The sequence below is a fragment of the Emydura macquarii genome, unplaced genomic scaffold (genome assembly GCF_026122565.2).
Source record: "Emydura macquarii macquarii isolate MOO-44397 ecotype Brisbane River unplaced genomic scaffold, CSIRO-AGI_Emac_v2 contig_2768, whole genome shotgun sequence".
Lineage (NCBI taxonomy): Eukaryota > Metazoa > Chordata > Testudines > Chelidae > Emydura > Emydura macquarii.
Window position 1 is genome coordinate 48,679,663 of NW_027132905.1, and position 22,284 is coordinate 48,701,946.

Below are 22,284 nucleotides of genomic sequence, written 5' to 3' on the forward strand. Positions count from 1 at the left end.
TGCACACTGTGGATTTACCGACTCCAAATTGATTCCCACCAGAGCGGTAACAGTCAGGGGTTGCCAGCTTCCAAAGACCGATGGCGACTCTCTTCTCCACCGTCATAGCTTGTCTCAAGCGAGCGTTCATGTGCTTCAGGGATGGTGCCAGCTCCGAGCACAGTTTGAGGAAAGTTGCCTTTCGCATCCTAAAGTTTTGCAGCCACTGATCATCCTACAGCTGCATAACGATGCCGTCCCACCAGTCTGTGCTTGTTTCCCTGCACCAGAACCTGCATTCCATGGACTGCAGGTGACACGTTGCAGCCTGCAGCAATCGGGAATTGTTCTGCTCAATGTCTTGTAGCAGGGCAGTCTTGGTGGCATAGATGTAGGATATGCATCACCTTATTGCTCTATTTCTCAAGTACTCCATGATAAGCTGCAATGTATTTGTAATGATTACAATTATAGTGCAGAGTATAGCTGGCTCCATCTCTCTGAAGCAATGGCAATCGCAGGGAGCAAAAAAAAACCAGCGCAAAAATCCTTTTCCTGTTTGTTGGCCGGGGGGGGGGGGAAGGGGGAAGCAGGGATGTATCGTGGGACGATAACACTCATCTCAACAGCCTCTGTGGCTAGTTGCACTGTGGGATAGCTACCCACATTGCACTGCTTTCTAATTTGAATTAAGGCTGGCCAGTGTGAACGCAAGAGACCAACTCAAACAGCATAGTGTGAACAGTCTGCTGCTATTTCTTTAAATCGGCCGCTGAAAGTCGAATTAAGCTAATTCGAATTAGCACTGCCGTGTGAACATAGCCTGAGTAAGGGAGGGGCTTGTGTGTGTGTCACTGTGAGCACAGGATATGTGTGTGTGTGCATAGTGGGTGGGTGTGTCACTGAGGGCCCAGGGTTGTGTAGGTGTGTGCATTACTGCAGATATGGGCCAGCCACCAAGTGCATGTGTATGTGTCACACTGGTTACGGGTTGTGTGTGCCAGGCATGTTGTGTGTGTCACTCTGACTACAGGTTGTGTGTTCGGCTTGAAGTGTGTGTGAGTGTCATTCTGGGTACCAGCTGGGTGCCAGGCATGGTGTGTTTGTGTTACTCTGAGTATGAGTTGCGTGTGCCAGGCATAATGCTGTATATCATTCTGGGCATGGGGTTGTGTGCTCAGCGTGGTGTGGGTGTGTGTTACTGTATGTATGGGCTGTGTACTGCATGCTGCTGTATGTTACTTTGGCATTGTGTACACTGCATGCTGCTTTGTGTTGCTCTGGTTATGAATTGTGTGTGTTGCCCTGGGTATGGAATGTGTTCTCTGCATGTTCTGTGTTGCCCTTCATGTGGATTTGTACTCTGCATGGTGTGTATTGTCCTGAGTATGGACTGTGTACGCTTCATGCTGCCATGTGTAACTCTACATGTTCTGTGTTGCCCTGGGTATAGGTTGTGTATTCTGTGTGCTGTGGTTGCACCTGGGATCACTGCTGTGTACTCAGTTGTGTGTTACACTGGGGGTAATTCTGAAGGTGTACGCTGTTATGTGCTGCTCAGTGTTGTGTGTTACATGAAGTATGATTGCATATGTAGCTTAAATGCTGTCTTATTCTGTTTTTTCTTTAAACTCCTGAGAACTAAAATCACATAGTTTTATGTGGTTCTATTCTGTAATAAAACACCAGTTTGATGGAGCACTATAATTAGTAATGAGTGACCACATTTATTCTGTTTGGACCTTGACAAGTAACATATAACTAACCCAACAGTGCTTCACGATTAGAAAATTAACCTATTTTTGTTCACTTCGGATCATTTCATTGTGTCTAATGTAGCATAGTTGTAAAATCATATTACTCTGGAGACAGAGAACTGCTGAGCTATTGTCCAGGTCTCAACACTTCATTCCTTTTCCCATTAATTCCCACAAACAGAAAAGAAATACAATCAAGAAAAATAAACCAAGGGTAAGTAAGAAGAGGACCTACACAAAGTGATAAAAGTTAAGTTACAATAAACTGAATAATCTAAATTGCCCAGTTGATTACTAATAACCTGCTTCATATGTGAACAAGATAGTCTACTTTGGATTTAGGAGACCTTTAGTTTCTCTTCTCTGTTATTTAGTTTTTCTTCTTATCTTTACAAATAACTTTGATATTACAGAATTCCTGGATTTGTATGATTTATTGATCTGTGCAAGTTTGATCAACAGTTGTGATGGGTCAAAATTAAAACTCTGTGTTAAATCCTCCATCACCTGAACTTTAGAGATTTGCATAAAATGAGATCTGGTTCAAACCAGAACTCAGGGAATCTTTGGTTTGGTTGCTCTCTAATCACTAGTAAATAAGTGTACAGCATATAACTTGAGGTAGGAAAATATGGGGAAGAAGGTGCATGTATCCCACTGTTTGAGTGATATGCTTCAGAATAATGTGAACCCCCTAGTATATTAGAATTTACATTCTGACCTTTTATGAGACTCTTAGGCCAGATTCTGGTCTCAGTTAAACTGGGATAAATCGGGAGTGATTGCATTAATGTGAGTAATAATAATATTTAGCACTATTAAAGCATTTCTCACCCAAGCATCTCAAAGCACTTTGCAAAAAAAAAAAAAAGGTTAATGTATAATTATCCAGGTGGGGAAACTGAGGCACCAAGTGATTACATGACTGGCTCATACAGTGAGTGGCAGATCTAGGTAGAGAGATCACTCATATTTGACTCTCAACCTAGTAGTGCTCTATCTGCTGGACCACAGCAACTCCCAAGCCAGATAAGTTTTGGGTTCTAGCATTAGCCACGTTCTGGGCTCTGGAGACAGAAGGCAAGGCTCTTCAAAGCTGGGGTTATGAAGTGATAACAACTCTGTCATGACTAGGTTGGCCAGAAAACAAGGATTCCATTTTGCAAAAATTTGAGGGTTTGACTATTTTCATTCCACATTGGGACAAAACAGAGACTTTTAAAAATTTTAACTTAGGTCTCCCACATCCCAGATGAGCGCCCCGACCGCTGGGCTATTGTCTATTTGAGAGTCTTGGTCTCTCTCATTTTGACCAGAAATTCCATCTTAGGCTTGAGAAACCTTCCCAACAAAACTTTTGTCCATACATTTTGTGTGAAGAGTTTTGGTTTCAATGAACTGGCATTTTCCCATGCAAAACGTTTTGTTGAAAAATTCCCAATCTGCTCTAATCATGACATCATACTTTCATGTCTGCTAAACTGAACCTGGGAACATTTGGGATTGGTAGATACATAGTGAGGCACATCTGATTCTTGCCACCCCTTCCACACACCTAGTATAAATGGAAATTATTTTCATTGGAGTTTCCTGAGGCTCATAGAAACTGAATGGCATTCACTAAAAGACAGAATTGGGAAAGTATCTGAAATAAATCTTTGTTTTGCAGACAGAAAACCTAAGATTGTTCTTTAGCGCCATTCCAGATAACATGCTCCACATGCTCTTCAGAACTTCTTCAGGTCTTCTGGTCCAAAGGACAGGGGCAGAAGCTCTTGAAGAGTCCTGACTACATAGGTCCCATCTGGCTTTGTCATGTAAATGTCCCAGTCTCTACCGAACTAGAAAAAAAGTCAGAGAACTGTCTGTGAATTCCACTTGTGCAGAACTGTGAATTTGTTCATTGCTATTTACCCAATAGCTAAAAACAGTTAAATAAACCATAAGCAAAAACAATATATTTGATTTTTTTTAAAAGTAGTACCTATCAAATTGGCTGGCCATTCTTTTATGTTTCATTGGCCTGCATGATGGTCCTGCCCTTTAACTCCAAGGTGGCTGCATTTCACTGATGGAAGAAGCAATCACCTATCTTTTTATTGTATTATTTTTATAGTGCTCAAAGGCCCCAATCCTGCAATCAAATCTGTGTCTTGTGTCCAGGTGGATCCAAATTCAGGATCGAGGCCAAAGTGTGCCCCATGCTTTACAGGTGTGCAAAAAGTCACTGCCATGAAGAGTTTACTGTCGAAGGCAATGATCATGCAAATTGTTCCTCGTGGGTTGATCCCTGCACCTATGGGGAGTCTCACTGACATCAGTAGGGTCTGCCTACACAGAACTTCAGGAGCAGAGGCTAAAACCCCATCATGCAAAGAGTCACACTCCTATAGCTAGTCTTGCATGAAGTCATTTGCAGAACATGGGTAGTGAACACCATTAAGCAAATTCAATTAAAAGGAGCATGCTGTTAACGTTTTTTTACTGCAGCAGTCACCTGGCTCATTGCCCATTAGCTTTTGCCACTGTTCTGTATGTTAATACTAAGCTATTTGGCTTGTGTTTGGTTCGTTTCACCATCTTCCTGTTTTTCCTTTATTATGCTTTTTGTGGTTGGTTTGTTTAACGCTTTTGTATTTTCCTATCATTAACCCTTCTCTTATTCACATCCCCTTTTTTTTCCCTTTTCATATCCTAAGCCTTTGCCTTTTTTTTTTGTGCCAAGACCTCCTTAACCTTCCTCCCAGCCTGAATTTCACATCTGACCATTTGTCCCACTTTAGGCTCTTCGCACATTCCTAAAACAACCTCTTCCTTGGGGCAAAGTTTGGAGGCCTTTTTATAGAGCACGTAAGTATTAAACTCTGAGCAACCTTTTAAAGCCTCTACCAGTTTCTAGATTAGAGACTTACACTTCATTTCTTGTAGATCCAAAAGTGCCATTAACCTCCAAAGAGAATTTTAGATGCACAAAGTATACAGGCTTAGGCCCTCAGGGAACTTTACCTTTGAAATAAATGCTGCTTATTCATGCAGGGAATCTGCCATCAGTTAAACATTAGCCATTAAAGAACTGTAATGCTGCAAACATTAAATGCAGCTCAGTGAGCCGTTTTAGTGCTATGCCTGTTTGCTGCATATGAAGAAAACGAGCCCTATGGAGCTCCTAAGATCCGTCTGTTTCACTAAACTTCCACAGAAAATACTGTAATGTTCTACAGTAACAGCCCTAAATGCTGCGGGCTGAATCCTGAGCAGGCTTCTGCAGCTGGGCAGGGCCCAAATGTAATGGAAATGTTGCATCCTCGCTGCATTTGCAGACTGCGGCGCAGGGAGCCTCCATGTTGAATTCTGAACCCCTCCTGCACCTCTGCATGGCCTCAGCCAGAGGCAAGGAATGGATGCTTTGGTGGCATGGCTAATAGATTTCTGCGGAGCACCAGATCCTCCGCAGGAGGGGAGCAGCAGTCTTCATCTGACCCTTCCCCTGGCATCCAGAAGCTGACTACTCTGCTTAGGAAACCCTGAAGTATATGCTGAGGCCAAGGGTTCCTTGCCTCAGGTCTGTGGTGTTTCAGAGTATATTTCCCAGAGCTTGCATTCAATCTCGGCTCTGTTTTCATGTGTCGGCCCTATAATAATACAGACACTGTAGGGTCAAATCTGGCTCTGGTGTAAGCTGCATTGGAGCTGCACCTACTTGCACCAGAGCTGAACTTTCCTTCTGCTTCTGCCCTTGAAAACACACTGGGGGCAGCACTTCAGGGATTAATACTATTGTGTCCAAACTTGGAAGCCCTTGTTTATTGATCCAAGAGTTTCCCTCTCCTCTTGTTATTCTCTACATTCAAAACCTTCCCAGCTTGGTGCTATGGGGCGGGCTGCAGGAAGTGGGACGCCCACAATCTTGCACATCTCAGAATGTTTCTTTACTCAATAAACTTCTGTGGTATGTCTCTTGACATTTCAGAGTGAGCACTGTGGGATCTAAAAGAAACAAATGTCCTCAGCAAGGCAGATGGATTGGAATTAAAGCAGTTTAGTTTCAGCTGTTGAAAAAGAAAGCAAAAGTTGTTTACCTCTCTCATTACTTGTCTGCAGGCCCCACAAGGCACAATAAAGTCTTCTTCAGAGTTGCTATCAAAGGAGAATAGGATGCAGAGGTCAGCTTAGCTCATGGCGGAAAAACTGTCTACAGGATACGTTAATGAATCAGATTAATAATAACAAAGACTAGTTAATAAATAGCACTTTGATCATTCTTTCTACCCATAAATCCCACCATGACCCAGCAAAGAAGGGTCAAGATCATTGTCCCTGTTGGACAGATCTGGAAACTGAGGAAAGGAGAAGCGAAGTGACTTGCCCAAGGTCTCCCAGGGAGGTAGCTCTGACACGGATATTGCAGCCCTATGCAATATCTTTGCGTACCAGATTGTATTCGATCTAGGAATGGTTTATGTATGATTGTGTTCTACTCCATGGGGGAGGGCTACCACAGCATCTACAGGAAATAAACACAGTGCGGGGTGACTAAGGCAAGTCACTCTCTAGAGTTTTTTTTAACATCATGGAGGAACCACCCCCGGAGTAGTTTGCACATACTGGGTTTTCCACAGATGAGCAGACAAAGAAAGGGCTTTTGGTAGAAAGGGATGAGCTTGAACTGACACTGTGCCTGCCTTCTGATCCAGCAAATATAGAGGACTGCATGTCCAAAGAGGGCTCCACCCTTGTGGAAGGGTTGGAAATACTTGGGCCTGCTAGGGCCTCATCAGACTGAGGGGTGAGGCCTAGTACGTTTGGCGTGTGTTTAAATCGTGCATGGTTTTTATGATTGTTTCTCTATGATGCTTTTACCTTAAGAATACATGTGCTTGTGCTGGCATTACACTGTTCATAGCCCTCAGAGAGACAGACAGCCGTGCACAGGTGCTGGCCTTCAGGCAGTCAGGCTTGCTGAGGATACCAGAGTGTAAAGCAAGTGGTTGGGCAGCCTTCAAATCCCCTGGTCAGAAGGGAGTGGGAGAAGCATCACTGCCCTGCGAGAGGTGACAGTGGAAGACCTGGGATCTGACTGGAAACTCTTGGGATGGAGCCGCAAAGACTGGGGGATACAGCTGCAGTTACCCTGAAAGTGTGATAGTCGGACCACTGAATCATTTTAATCTGACCTCCTGAATATCTCAGGCCATGAAATTTCACCCAATTACCCCTCTATTAAGGCCAATAACTTGTGTCTGACTAAAGAACATCTTCCAGAAAGACATCCAATCTTGATGTGAAGACATCAAGAGCTGGAGAACCCACCGCTTCCCTTCGTGGTTTGCTCCAGTGTTAAAAGTGTGTGGCTGATTTCTCATTTGGGTTTGTCTGGCTTTAACTTCCAGCCACTGGTTCCTGTTCTGCCTTTCTCTGCTAGATTGAAGAGCCCTTTAATAGCTGATATTTTCTGCTCGTGAAGATGCTCATACATTGTAATAGGTCACCTCTAAATCTTCTTTTCAATATTCTTAACAGCTCTAAGTGTCGCACTGTAAAGGATTCTCTCCAGCCCTCAAATCATTTTTGTGGCTCTTTTTTCAACATCTTCTATTAAAATGTGAACACCAGAACTGGATGCCGAGTTCCAGTGTTGGTCTCACCAACGGCGTGTACTGATATAAATTCACCTCCCGCCTGCCACTCAGTACTCCTCGGGACGGCACTGGCCCTTTGTGCCACTGCATCGCATTGGGATCTCCTGTTGAGTTGCTTGTCCACTATGCCCCTAAATCCTTTTCAGAGTCACAGCTCCAGGATACAGTCCCCCATTCTGTCGGTATGGCCTGCATTCCTTGCTCCTAGATGTGAAACTTAGCATCCGGCTGTATTAAAATACGCTGAAAGCAGCTTTCACACCACTTTGTTTAAGACATCTTTCAGTGGCTGATCGTTCACTCACACTTGCCATTCCTGGTGTTAGGATGGGTTCTGGAGACCTGCTCTGTTTTGGGGTCACTCTGCAGCCACTACTCCAGTCTGTAATCCTAGTGCCTTTTTCTACAGGGTGGGAAAAGGACCACAGGATACACACTGTGGTGGACTTCTGACTCTGTCCCACCTCCCCAAGCTCGCCATCTAACCTCCACTACACAAAGCACTCAGGGAGTCTCTAAGTAGCTGGGCTCCACACTGCATAAGGTTCAGAAATCAGATCCAGGGAACATTCCAAGCCTGGAAAAATCCACTCCAGACTTTTACTAACCAGATCTGCAATAAATCCCCGCAAATTTGTGAGTTTGGGGGTGGGGGAGGTTGATGCCACAGGCAGCAACTCTGTCCCTGGCCATGATCCTGTCTTCCCAAAGCCCACAGAGGTTTTAGTGGAAAGAGGGGATGTTGCTGTTTCTGTGCATCTTGTCCTCTTCTGCATCCATTGGCCATTCGGTGCCGGTACTTCCTCAGGTTTCATCTCTCAGTGGGTGAACCCCATAGGAAAAGTACTGGCCCACTGGTTCTGACTTTACTAGGATTCTGGCACCTGTGTATCTATCTCTGAAAGATGTAAGATCAAGAAAGGCGTGGGAATTGTTTGGGGTGGGCGGAGGGGACATAAGATGGTATCACTAGGAGTATAGGATGAAGTGAAGGTGCATTTCAAATGAATATTAGGATCTTTCTAACCACAAAGTCTATTAGGATGTGAAATACCCTCCAGAACGAGGTGTTGGAAAGTATTAAAAAAAAACTAGCCTGGACAAACCACTCTCAAGTACCTTGTAGCTAACAACCCTGCATAGGATGGACTACATAACCATAGAGGTTTTGCTCATTTCTAGTGTTGTTGATCCTTGTGTGTAGACAAGGGATTTGCCCTTTAGCAAGCACCAGATTAATATAAATATAAAAGCCTGCTCATTATCATTAGAAATATTCATGAATATTTGAAAGGAGACACTAAAACAAAGAGAGGATGCCATGTGGCTGTTAAAATTCAAATCTACAATTGCTCTCTCTTCATTATCTCTTTTCATGAATGTGGCCCCTTTGTTCTGAATAAAATTAATTCCTTGGCTCTGGTTACTGACATAGACTATTTCCAAGTAGTATAATTTGACATCTCTGCTGCTTTTAGTCCATTAGGACAAAATGTTCTCAACAACTATTCCCTTGCTCTATTATAACAAGCCAATTACTAGGAGCCTTAGATAGACACATCACAGAACAGAAACTTACAGTAAGGACCAACTAAATAGAAGCCTCCAGTTTTATATGACCTGTTTAAAAATCTCCACATGGTTTCCAGGATGGTTGCATTTGATCATCAGTTAAAGGCCCGCAACTGATTTTTCCATCTCCCTTGGGTGCTCCTGGATTGTGCAAACTGGACCCCTGTGCCAATTTGGAGTCCTGCTGAATTCTGTGAGGTCCTGCACAGATCGATTTGCAGGATCAGGGTTGCTCAAATGGTCCTACTCACTTCTGTGGGATTATTTGCATGAGCAAGGGCAGGCAGGATCCAGACCTCAGTCTTAAAAGTGGTTGCAATGTAGTTTAATGATAATCTCACAAAACAAAGTCCTCTAATTACTTTTTTCTCCCACTCTCCAAAGCTGATGCTGCAAAAATTAGGTAAAAGGAAGAGTTCATTTTGAAAGGATGACAACTGCCTCTTGCCACCACCCAGAGTGGTACGTGCCTGGGTGTTTAAAGCAAAGGAAGTAGAGAATTAAAGGAACAAAAGTGTTGCACAGTTTTCCTGTCCAAGCACATTTTGAAATGAGTCAGAGGGATATGATTCAGAGCTGTATATCTTACCTAGCAATGGCCATGGCTCTGAAATTCACGTACCCTTCCGATACGGCTTTCTGAATGGCGGTGCGTTCAGCACATACCCCCAGGGGGTAGCTGGCATTTTCGATATTGCAGCCTAAAGGAAGGACAGTCCATGTTGTTACTTTTCAAACTTGTCTGGCAATAAATACAATCTCATCTACTGATGCAGTGCCTTTCATCCTGGAGTGCACTGCAAAGTCATAGACAGGAATCACTGCATCCACCACTGGGGTGGAGCAGGCACAGCCACATTACACAGCAGTGCGAGAGGAAGTGGAGAACATGGTGTCCAGCTGAAACTGCAGGTGGGATTTAGGGAGGCAGAATGTAATTATTCACACTGGAAAACGGCCTTGTGGGCTGAACTGCCTTAGTCATGCCATTTATGCATAGCTACAAGAGCACTGTAGAGCTATATACATGTAAACACAGAGTAGGGCCCTGAAGAATATGTAGCAGAATTGTTGGGTTTTGTAGGACCAATAATAGTTTTTGTAGCACACTGCAAATGGCTTCCTTTGTACAGCTTTTACACTCGCTCTTAACACGCACTGGTATAACATAAATGAATATTACACACAAGTAATAATTAATGACGGGGGACCTTTTAAGGTTCCAGGCCAAATTCAGCATTCCTGTTAGCTGCCACAAGTCCACTGATGTCAATGGAGTTGTGCTACTTAAACCAACAGTGAATTTTGATCTTTAAATGGACATTTCACATTTCATTCAGAATACAGCCCTTCCAGCATTGGAATACGACTACCTCCACAACAAGGGGGATGGGATAAGACTGACCCAGACAGCAGAATTCCACCTGCTGAATCACCAGCACCACTTTTAACAGCACCCAGGACTGTGATAGCATGGCTGCAGGGGTAAAGTGTGGGGAAAATTTAAGAAAGAAACCAATTAAGTAATGGGAACAGCTTCCTGTCTTCATGCAATCATCAGAATCCTCCATTCAATGGCATCCGATGAATTTATGAGTGTTAGGTCATGGGCGTCCCAAAGTTAAAGTGCATTTCAGTAACTTTAGCCATTCAGCCTTTGTCTTTCTTCAGCATTTAATTGCCTCCTTGATGACTACTTTGTTATGGGGATGCGGGTGCAAGGTATTTTATACAGGTTTTGTTATTTTAAGTACTGTATGGGCCTGAGACAACAAAGCACTTAAGCACATGCCTAATTTTAAGAAAGCAAGTAAAGTTCAGTATGTGCATGTGTTTGCATGATCGCTTTAATTTTCATAAGTGATGAGCACCCGCTACTTCAGCTGAAATCAATGAGTGCTGCAGATGCTCAGCACTTCTGAAAAGTAGGCTGTAAATGCATGCTGCAGTTTGCAGATGAAAGGAAGGAAAAGATCCTAAAGGCACAATATTCAGGTTCAAGGCCAGCTTGTTTTCCCATGGGATAATTATTTGCAAATATATATATTTCCATTATTCACCTACCTCTAAACATGAACCTTTAGAAAAGTAGTTGAGGAAGGTCTGCCCCAGAACCCTGCTGGCCCCTGTCGGAAAGTGGGGTGAAGTCTCCTCTTTCCCCCCTTTTTCATTCTCTGGAGTGAGGTGAAGGTGCTGGAGTCTCCAAAGCCTTCTCTTTTTGACCCTTTCCTTCAAAAGATCCCAGTTTCTGATTGCACAGGCACCTGGCAAGAACACCTAAGGGCCATCCCCATCTAAGGCAAGATCTGGCATGTCTCCCAGCCCCATAGGATTATCTCTTTTATCACTGTGATGAAGAGATGCCTCATAATACACTATCCTAAGAGGAGACCCCCATCCTGCCCAGATGTCTCCGGACTCTGTCCAGGCACAGAGGAAAACCTAGCCCATCAGAGAAGAGCTGGCATTCTCCAGTGGGCTCTCGCAGCCCTGCCTTGTTTTGCAGCCTGAAAAGATTCCAGAGATTTGATTGTGGTCCAGGAGATCAGACGGCAGGCGCTTGTTGCTCAGCAAAGGAGAGCAGACTGGCATGGGCAGGTGGAGTGGTCTTAGGCTCAGCGTGATCTGCTCTGACTCCAGAGACATTCAGGATTGCCAACCCCAACCTTTCAAGAATCTTTATTATTCTTTTTGTTGCACTAGCACTTAGGAGACCCAGTTACAGGCCAGAACCCCACTGCGCTAAGTACCGTACAAACTCAGAACAAAAAGATGGTTCCTGCCTGAAAGCTTACACTCTATAAGACAAGAAACAGGCAGACATAGACAGATGGGGGAGTACCAGGGAACAGACAAAAATCATGAATCAGGCTTGAATGCTGATTCATGATTTTTTGGGGCTGATTCATAATTTTTTGATTCAAATCAGATTGGCTTGGAAATTGTGAGATTCTACCAACAGTAGATGTGGGGTCTTTTTATTTGCTTCCAGTGTTTTTAAGCCTCTAGGGGACACATGCTCAAAATTTTTTGTCTGCAATCACAAGGGCTAGAAACTTATTCTTTAAAACCCGAAAGCTGAGGTTCTCATGCCTTGAGGAGCTGGGGCATTTGGAAATATCATGAGATTTGTGGTAGAATCACAAGGGCTGTAATTTTCATAGCCTGGTGTCCCCAGGCGGGGAGCACAAACAAGATGGAAGCAAGGGGTGTCCCAGTTTAGTTTCTCTTGCTAGCCCAGGGCTGGAGGAGAAAGATGAGGAAGTCAGGCCCCTTTGACAGAAACTGGAACCAGTGTCGGATTATAAATTGTGACGCAGTTTGGAAAGGATGGACCAAATCCAAACCACCTTAAAACCGAGATAGGCAAGTGACACATCTTGGGGAGGCAAAGGGGGACTATAGGAAGAATATAGGACAAAGTTTCCTCCACAACATTTTTGCTTATGGTACAAACCATACATTGCTATCACACAGTCTCCTGCTTTTCAGGGAGCCCTGACTCCAGGGCCTCTACCGCTTCAGAGAGCTGAATCCCCGGGGGGGCATAGGGTACAGATCTTCATGAGCTGAGATCTTAGACAATGGGGAAGCGCTGTCCTTACTCACCAGAGAAGATCTTCCCATCACCCGTCAGTAGTGCTGCTCCCACTGGGAAGTTACTATATGGACAGTAGGCAGATTTCTTCGCTTCCTTGCAGATGTGCAACAGGAGTTGAATTTGCTCAGCTCCCACGGGGGAGGCTGAAGAACTGGCGTCATTAAGATGATTCTTCTGGGAACAGTCATACTGCACATGGGCCATTCTTACGCTCACGGGTATCTGCAGGACTTCTCCTCTTTGCAACTGCAGCAACTGAGGGGAGAAAACAGGTGTGAGCAGGAGGAAGTGCCAGTCTCAACTCCTGAAGACAAAGAGAGAGAAAGAGAAAGAGTGCATGTGTATGACAGACTGACTCAGAGTGTGTGTGTGTAAGTTTCTGTATGTGGTGGATGTGTCTCAGCAAGTGGAGGATTTGCGTGTCTTCCTCCTGAGCGTGTGTGTCACAATTCTGTTCTCTCACTCTCAATCTGTCGGTGGCTCTGTGATTTTCCTGAGTTACGTATGGAGTCTAACAGTCAGCTCACCTCTCACTGAATGTGAGTGTGCGTTCACAGGCCTGGCTGCCTTCTCCATCTCTGAGCGTGTAGGACGGGGGGGTTCATGGGCTGCTGGTGAGGCGCACGCTAAGTTGTCACCAGTATCTAGGGTGACTAGAAAGTAAGTGTGAAAAATCAGGACAGGGGGTGGGGCTAATAGGCAGCTGTATAAGAAAAAGCTCCAAATAGCAGGACTGTCCCTACAAAACCAGGACATTTCGTCACCCTACCAGTATCTCTGCACTTGTGTGCGCGCTGTCTCCAGGAGTTATGTGCAGAGCAAGTCGGCGCACCTGCTCTCTCGCTCTCTTCTGCCTCTCCTCTCTCTGCAATGCAACTGTCCTCCTCCCCCCTGGACAGTGTGTCTCCTCGCAGCATCTCTGGGGGAGCAAGCAGGGGCTGAGAATGAGCATATACCTTTGGTAGGACTCTCTGTTTAACCTGCTGGAAAATGAGCTGTCAGGGAAGGAGCCGTCCTATCCCAAAGGCAGCAACAAAGAATCAACTGGCTCCAGCTTGGCGCTGGAGCACTCTGCATTCATCCTCTCAGCGACAGGCTTCCCACACGATTGGCTAAAGCCACAGTGCCCTGGCCTCCTGCCTCTGATTGGCTCGGCATTAGCAAAAGCAGCTTCCACCCTCTGTGGTCCGAACGAGCGGTGTTCTGTTCCTGCTGATTGTCCAAGTGCCTTTCTGCTAGTGGAGAGATGTCAGCCAGCGCCACCTGCGTCTGCCCAGCACCCAGGCCCCGGCTTTTCAGTGCCCAGGCTGGGCCATTTTGCCAGGATGTAAATTGACATGGAGAGGAAATTCAGGAGGTGCAGAGGAAAATCTGCCAGGAAATACCGGGGTTACAGGCACTCAGTGACAAACCTGAGCTGATGGTGAGAGAGAGATAGGCTTGGAAGGATTAGATTTGTTATCAGTAAATGTCAGTAAACGTCCATTTCACCATAAACACACAATCCAATGGGATGTTATTTCCCTCAAGACTAATCTGAAATTTACAGCTGGGCAAAGTAAGAAAAATGCTGCTTGAGAACTTACTAAGGTTTGATTTCCAGACATTTAGTTTGCCTATTTTGACATGTTAAGTTGTGAAATTGTGTCTAACAGTTATAAAGCTTTCACTTTTTGAATCTCAATGTCCACTGTCCTTAAATAATTAATGCCTGATTCCCCCTATTATCTGACCCCCCCTCAAATTCCCACACCTGTGAAAAATTTAAATGGATAAAAATAGAAAAAAGGCTTAAAAACAATTGATACTATCCATTGAAATGATAAAATAAATAAATGAAAAATTCTGCCATGCCTAGAGAATGGGGCTCTAGATTTCCACATGCTGGATGCCCACCACTGAGGCAAGCTTTTCAAGAACAGTCAGGATTCAGCATCTGCCCATGAACTGAGCGCTTTGAAAAACGAGTCTTTTAAGGCCCAATGATCAGAAGTGCTGAGCACCCACAACTCCTGCTGAAATCAAAGGGTGATACAGCAGCTCTGACATCTAGGCCTTCCAAGTAGACTGGATAAAGCACTGGAAAATAAACTGTCTCGCGTTGGCCAACGTGGGATAGAGGAGGTGACTTACACAGTATTTAGCGTCTAAGAATGATCAGAAGTGCTGAGCACCCACAATTAGGAATCTGGCCCCCAAAGGAAAAAGTCCTTAGGAGAGAAAGATTCACAGGCGCCGCTAGCCAGATCTCGGGGCCGAGAGCCAGTCAGAATTCATCCAATGAAAACAGCTGTTTTTGTCCAAAAGCTGATCGCTACTTTGACTGCTGTGCTCAGCCAGGCATGGCTTGCAAGACGCTATAGTTAAATATTTCTGTGACCTTAAAAGACTCCCTCCCATGGACCAGATTTTGCAATAGGCCTGACCTGGGGTTCTTCTCCCTCAAATGAAAAACCCTGATAATTCAACGAGTGTATGGGAGCAGGGGGATTATGCAGCTCAGTTTCTCCCTCCTCTTACACAGAGGATGTGCATGATGAGACAGGGGCACTCCCCATGCCCCTGGAACAAGCATGGTGGCATTTGACATCCATTGTGCACTCTGTGCTGATGTAAGTGGCTAGGTAAGGTGCACAGAGGGTCAGGGGAAGGGCAATAATTTGGATTTGGCTGTTTGGGAGGCAGTGTGGGAAGGTCAGGTCATAGACCTGGGTTGAACCTCAGGCTGGGGAATTTTCTGTTTACTTTGTGGTTATAAACACTAACTCTTGAGGAAGACACCGTGCTGACTGCAGCTTTTTTCCTGCTGAATCATTCTGTCAGTTTACACCCTACGTAAGAGACAACTCTTGCTCATTAGACTGTCTTCAGCTAGGCCATCCCGGTGATTTACAGACAAAGTTGAATATCTAAATGACTAATACAAGGGCTACTGTACCGGTCGTGCTGTTCCAGCTGCTATTTATTCAAATAAAAATGTACTTCCCCTGGGCCTATTAAAGCAATGGATAGAAAGCAGACAGTTCTCCTCCTGCTTGGCACGTAGCTGGATGGTTACTTTTAATGATAGCATTTTGCACAGGATCAACCCAGGAAAGGTAAAGCTAGCTCCAAAATGCAGCTTTAACCAGTTATTGCTGTTATTAATGGTTATTTATTGGTAATGTAGTATTGCTGTTATTAATTATTAATTATTAGTTTTGTAGTACTGTCTACCAGCTCCAGCTGAGATCAGAGTCCTCTTGTGCTAGGTGCTGTGCAAACCCTCAACCCAATTTTCCCCTGAAAAAGGTTTAGATGGAAAAATTTCAAGCAGCCCTGAAAGAGACTCTCTGCTCTTAGAAATGTACCATTTAAATAGACAAGAGAGAGAAAAGCTGGGAGTGGGAGGGGAAAACCATGGAACAGAGAGTGGAAGTGACTTACTCAAGGTCACGCAGCAAGGCAGAGGTAGCGCCAGGATTAGCATACTGACTCCTCGCTTAGCGCGGTACCATGGGAAAACACCGCCTCTTCGGAGCCAGAGTCAAGGTTTTAGATGAAAAAGTATTTTCACTGAAAGTATCTGTTTTCCTAGAATAATTTTTTATTTTTCATCAGAAAATCAAAAATGTCCTGGCCAAACAACAAATCACGGGTTTTGTTTTTTTGGATTACAAGTCAACATTTTCCACGGAAAGCTTTGATGAAAACAATTTTTTTTTTTCTGTTTTGATTGAAATTCTCTGCTGAATTTTTTTCCTCCCAACCAGCTCCAATCCCTGACTGTGTTTGTGCAGCATCTAACGCAAAAGGACTCTGATCTTGGTTGCAGCCTACTGGGTGGGCCGCTGGGTAATTAAGAATTCACTTTCCATTTAAAATTCAGCTATTTTAGACGCCCAGCGCTCAGGATCATGGTATGTGGAGAGCACATAGAAAGAGACACGCAAGAGCACAGCTGCAGCAGGTGTAAAAGATGGCGAGGGAGAGCCCTTTGTTTCCACTGGTGCCTGGCATGCACACATGTCAGAGCGGTGACTGAGGGGGACAGGAAAGCAAACCCAACTGAACACCGGGATCTGTATGCAAGGGCCTTTGCACACGCGTACTCACATTGTAAGCTCTAAAACTCGTCTCTCACCAACAGAAGTTGGTCCAATGAATGGTATTACCTCACCCACCTTGTCTCTATAGAGTTCTAGGGGCTGCTTGTGCAAGGGGTTTGCTCCCTCACCACACGCTCGTCCGTGGCAGTGCAGCCCGGCGTGCGACACCACGGTCCTTTACCATGGAAATGAAGTCGGCGCTCGGAGGCTGGTGCAGGCTGGCGTAGCGGGGGCTGGGCTGGAGGAAGCTCTTGAGGAAGGCCCAGTTCCTGCAATAATTAATCAACATGGTCAAGAGCATTACGGGTAATGCAAGCGGCAGGTAAAAAGAACGGGTGTGTCAGACCAGGGCAGAGGAAGTTTCCCCACCCCTGTGAGAAAGCCCCTCTGAGGCCTGGCGTCCAGCACCAACACAATGTGTTCCTTTCAGGGGTTGAGGTAGATCAGAGGAGGAGGAGCTCTCCAGTCCTGGTTCCTGGTATCACAGGCTCAGTTCCACGCTCACAATGGTCTCGTGGTGATAGGATCCAGGCATGGGGAAGAGGATGGGCAAGAGAGGAAGGAGTTTGTATCCTCGTGAAGGACCCCAGCTAGCAGAACAAACGTACGTGTGGGCCATGGGTCCCCTAAGCTGCATGGCTGCATCCCCTGCTCGCAGGCACTATGCAAAGCCTGGTGCCTGCCCCACAGCAGAGCTGCCCTCCAGTGTGGCTGGAAAGGGGCGAAGGAGGTGCCCCAGAGCATCCCCTTTCCTTGGCTAGAGATGCAGGTGGCCCTTGCCAGCATCTCCTCCATGGACCCGTCTGTCTGACTGTGAAGTAGTTGACTAACTCTTGGAGTGTTGGAATGCCACCATTCGTACCCAAAGCATTTCAGTTAATGCGAATGGCTGGATTAATTAATTCCAGTTACTGTAGATGACACTGTGGTCCGGGTACAGCTGTGGGAGAGAAAACTTCTGGAATCTATTCCTGGCTCTGCCACTGACTCACATTGAGGTCCTGGGCAAGTCTCTCAACCTCTCTCGTCATCCATCTGTGAAATGAAGATAATAAGACAAAGTTGTATGAAAGTTAAAATTTGTAAGTGCCTTGGGGCAGGCTCTATCTTTGTTCTGTGTTTTCACAGTGCTTAGCACTATGGGATCCTGACCCAGGAGTGGGGCACTCCTAGAGGCTATCCCAATACAAAGAATAAATAACAACTTACCTACTTCACAGGCATGTTGTGTGGCTTGGATCTATGGCACAGTATTATGTCTAGGGCAGTGTTTCTCAATGACCGGTCCCCGCACCGGTGCCAGTCCCTGAGATCTCCCTGACCCAGTGTATTATTGGTAACTTGGGAACTGCTAAAGGCCCCTCCCCCTGAAGGGGAGGAGTCACTGGACCCAGGAAACAACTAAGTGCATGGGACAACTAATGAAAAAAGGAGCGGGCGTGGAGGGCACAGGTTTAAACAAAGGGAACCAGAATGGGAACCGAGCAGAGAACCTCAGTCAGCACCTTCTGCTCCCGGAAGATGTCAAGGGAGCCAGCGGACGGTGCCCAGAGGAACTCTTCCCAGATGCGTGAACGGACGGAGGAACGGGGATAGGCCCCACAGTCGCAGAGCGCCCCCCCCCAGTCAACCTCCTCTCCCTGGTCTTGTAGATGGCCACTTTGGCCAGGGCTAGGAGGAGGTTGACAAGGAGGTCCCGCGACTTTGTGGGGCAGCAAGCTGGTCCCTGATACCAAAAAGGTTGAGAAACACTGGCCTAGATTGAGGAATAAATGAGGAATGATTCTGTAGGAGCCGCAGTGAACCACTAGATGGTGCATTCCAGTAACTTTTCAGGGACTGGATTCTGGATTCTATGATTTTTGATCCAGAGATGAAAGTGATGGTAGGGAATTTGCATCTGGCATGCAGCCTGGGGCTAAGCCACGTCTAGATTTTTTAACTATCCAAGGTCTAAATGTTGGACACTTACCTATTAAAATATGCTACAGAAGGGTCTAAAGGGAGGGACACAAATTGCAGAGGAGGAAAGCTGCATTAAGGCAGGGCTATTTTCTTTAATGTATTGTTCCCTTAATCTCATATCCAAGTGTCATATGCGATGAACAAAATAAGACAGCAGAGATCAGTGTGGGAGATGGAGCTGCATGTTAAGGATTGACCCAGAATGGGGGTGATGCAGCCAGCATAAGAGAGCTCCTGTGGGTGACAGGCAGCCCTCAGTGATGACATCCAGGATCTATGGAAGTGGCGGTGGGAGCGAATGATTTGGATTTGCAGCCAGGTCCTGCTGGGGAAGGATACATGGGGGGCATGCGAAGCAATTTGCTCTTATTAGTCTTTAATTGACTTCCTTTTATCTTACTGCAGGAGCCTAATTCACTGTTAATTTAGAGGCTGTGTTTTCCAGCTGCTGGAGAATCAGGGACTATCTCACTTCCTTGATGAAACCATCTTGGTTTCCTTCTGTATTTGTGCCTTACTCCTTCCTTGGACTGCCTGGGAGAGGCTCTCTAGCCTTCCAGGCAGACCTGGGCCTGACTGAAACTCCCAGATCCCAATGCCCTCAAACTTTGCTCCCCAGTCTGATCAGAATGTGCAAGTGGTGGCTAGAGTTGTCAGAAAGGGCTGAACGAAAACCCCGGGGTCTAAGATGAAAATGCCCGGATTTTGGGGAGACTAGACACCCATTTCTGAATCCAAATGAGAATCATTGGCCCGTCTTCATTTTCAGGGTGTAACTGCATGCACTGGCATCTGTGCCCAGTCAGGGTTTATAAATTCTTCTCTATGGAAAGAGGTTGGCAAAAAGGCCATTCAATGAAAATACCACAAAGAGACACAGACCATTTCTTCCTGATCCGGCGGGTTTTTTTAAGCACTCAGGAAAGGTTGGCTTGACAGCCCTGGCGTCTGAAATCCTCCCTCCCCAGAACAATCACTGGCATGCACGGTGGCGGTACCAGCTCCTCCCACGGTGCCACTGATGTGCCTCTCCCCTTCCCTGGACGGCTCATCCTCGAGGGATGGGAGGGAAGCAGAGTCGATCCTATGGATCTGCCAATAGCGTGGTTGTCTGTAGCACCCATGTCTGCTAATCGGTCCCTCTTGGTACCGGAAGCCTTTGGGTCGGGACCGGTGGCCTTCAAGTCAGCATTTCATTTTACAAGAGGAAGGTTGAAGGAGTGAGGGCGATGAAAGGCGAGGGGGGGAGTCTGTGCTGCTGGGGATTGGTGAAACCGGCTCTTTCCCCACTGGAGGGTAGGCCAGCCCTCAGCACGGTGCATTCAGCCGCAGGGGTCTCTGCTGGGCTGCCATGTGGATACTTGCCAGTACGGAGTAGGCGGAGAGGCCAAACTTGTTTCTTAAACGGCTATCGGAGGAGGAGGACTGTCAGCCACGAGTGACCGAGGCAAGCTACGGACCAGTGGCCAAGTGGCAACAGGTTCCGTAACGGCATTAGCAACTCCCGCTTGCTGTGTAGTCCTGTTGGCCCCTGGATATTAGCGAGACAAGGCGAGGTCATATCTTTTAGTGTATCAAGCTTGTCTCTGTCACCAGCAGAAGTGGGTCCAATAAAGGGTCTGACCTCACCCACCTGGTCTCTCTAAGACCCCTCCTCTCACGGATGGGTTTCTTTCGTGACCTCCCTGGTTTCCTTACCTGCCTGAGTGCACAAAGCGGCTGAACAGAACGCACAGGAAAAACACGGGGCAGGGCGTGGGGATGCTGCCTGTATGGATCCAGGCCTGTGGCACCCAGCCCAGGAGGCAGATAACAAAGCATTGCTCTGTCCCCAGCCGGAGAGACACAACTCCCTGCCACCAGGTGACTCGGCAAACCGCCCTCAGGCTCATTGCCCTGCAGAGGGATACCTGGACACAGTACAGGCCTTGTGTACGGGTGCGATGCGGGTGAGGGCATACAAGATACTGGCTACCTCCCTCCCTGACACAAACCTGGAAAGAGGAGACAGCCCAGGTGCGCTCGCTCGTGTGGTGCGGGAGGAGGCCTGCTTGGAATACTAGGTGCACCCCGTCGTCTCTGAGCAGCTGTGTCGCTGCACAGGAAGAAGCTGTCATCGCACTGCTGGGAGGCTGCTGAAAGTTTCAGCGGCGCTAAATATTTCACAGGCCGCCTAGACATGCCTGTCTTTAGAGGGTGATTCTCTCCTTCCTTAGGACCCTGCGACTCATCTCCACGCTCCTCCCTGGGTGCCCACCTCTTCTCCCCTAACATTTCGTGGCTGTTCCTCTCCACACCTTTCTTCTCTTCAGTTCTGAACCTCGGTGGGAGACGGGGGAAGGGGTTCTGCAGTGCAGACGTAGCCATTTGTGGCCACCAAGCAAAACTGGTGCATTCCTAGCCAATGCCTTTCTTCTACAGCCGTGCCCAAATTCCCTAGGAAGGCTCTGTTCTAGGCCTGCATCCTTTCCCAGCAGCTGGGGGTATGTGTGGCGAGTTCCTGAGCCAGCAGTAGAAGCGTTCTGCACGTGCCAGATCGATGCAAGAGCCTAGGCCAACACCGGTGCCCACTGATATGCAGTTTGCAGGCAAAACAACCTGCCAGCTGTCTGCTGTGTATTTTAAAAGCATGCAGGAGACTGGGTCCTTCTGTCTGACATACTAGAATGGTGCCCTCACTGCCAGGGTGAATGTAACCCACTGGTCAGTGTATGTTACATGTCCCCTGCTGAACCTGATCCACAGAGGATTCCGTTGAGCTCTGAATGAGATAGCCTGGCTCTTTCATTCGTGCTGTCGAGACTCATGCTTTTAGCTTCGGACGTCCCCAGTTGAGATGCCAGTGTCTGCAAAGATGGAGGCTGTTGTCGCGCTGACAAAGTGAGAACGCTCTGCATGGGTAGAGAACTTTGTAGGAGACCCTCTTTGTTCTCCTCAGAGATGCCCGCACAGCTTGTCCTGCACACCCTCTTGTCCAGGGTAATGTGAAAAGCAACTCAGTCAGTGCATCCAACACAGACCGCGTCCTCCTGACTGCAAGGTACAACTAGGGATTACACCGGGGAGAATGGAATGTCTACAGAGTCAGCGCCCGGGGACTCATCTCTGGCCAGGACGGTCACTGTGAAGACTCCATCGCCTCTACTTCCCCCAAGGCCTCACTGAGTTTGCACAGAGGTGGTCCTTTGGGCCCAACTTCTGCTCAGGCCACGTGCTCTTCTCTCCCCTCCCCTGCCAATGAATGGTGAATGCACCTCCAACTGTGTTCGGTGGTTCAGACGAAGATGCCACCACAAGGACGTTTCACTGGACCTGTCCTAATCCCTCTGGCAAAGAGCCTGGGCTGGGAAATTCATGGGAACACTCTCTTGGGAGATTCCCGACAGTGCCGGATATCAGCTGGTTTGGTCCCAAGTCTTGGGTGGATTCTTCTTTGATCTGAACTGCTTCCTCCATCCCTAGTGGGAACACGAAATATTTGACAAGGGTATGTAACAGCTGCTATCTTGGCCTAAAAATCTCAGATTCCCTAGCTGAGTTGTTGTGGACTCATTTTCTATGAATCGGGTGCAGAGAGGGGACCTGTAACTCAAGCTTAGCAGTGGGTCATGCTAGGGTGACCAGATGTCCCAATTTTATAGGGACAGCCACGATATTCGGGGCTTTGTCTTGTGTAGGTACCT

General features: G+C 46.7%; 1 protein-coding gene across 3 annotated transcripts; it reads right to left on the reverse strand.

Moving 5' to 3' along the window:
- Positions 1–1,683: 1,683 nt before the first annotated feature.
- CDA (cytidine deaminase) lies at positions 1,684–14,230 on the reverse strand. Of its 3 annotated transcripts, none has more exons than XM_067567498.1 (5): positions 13,505–14,230; positions 12,557–12,852; positions 9,537–9,648; positions 5,816–5,873; positions 1,684–3,577 (listed from the first exon to the last, which is right to left on the reverse strand). In XM_067567498.1, exons 2-5 carry the CDS (start codon positions 12,750–12,752, stop codon positions 3,464–3,466), a joined length of 480 nt encoding a protein of 159 aa, XP_067423599.1. In that variant the 5' UTR covers positions 12,753–12,852; positions 13,505–14,230; the 3' UTR covers positions 1,684–3,463. The 3 variants fall into 3 exon arrangements, with proteins under 3 accessions (XP_067423599.1, XP_067423598.1, XP_067423600.1); XM_067567497.1 differs by having other exon boundaries at positions 12,557–12,803; positions 13,505–13,563; XM_067567499.1 differs by lacking the exon at positions 13,505–14,230 and adding an exon at positions 13,381–13,443 and having other exon boundaries at positions 12,557–12,803.
- Between the last annotated feature and the right edge of the window lie 8,054 nt (positions 14,231–22,284).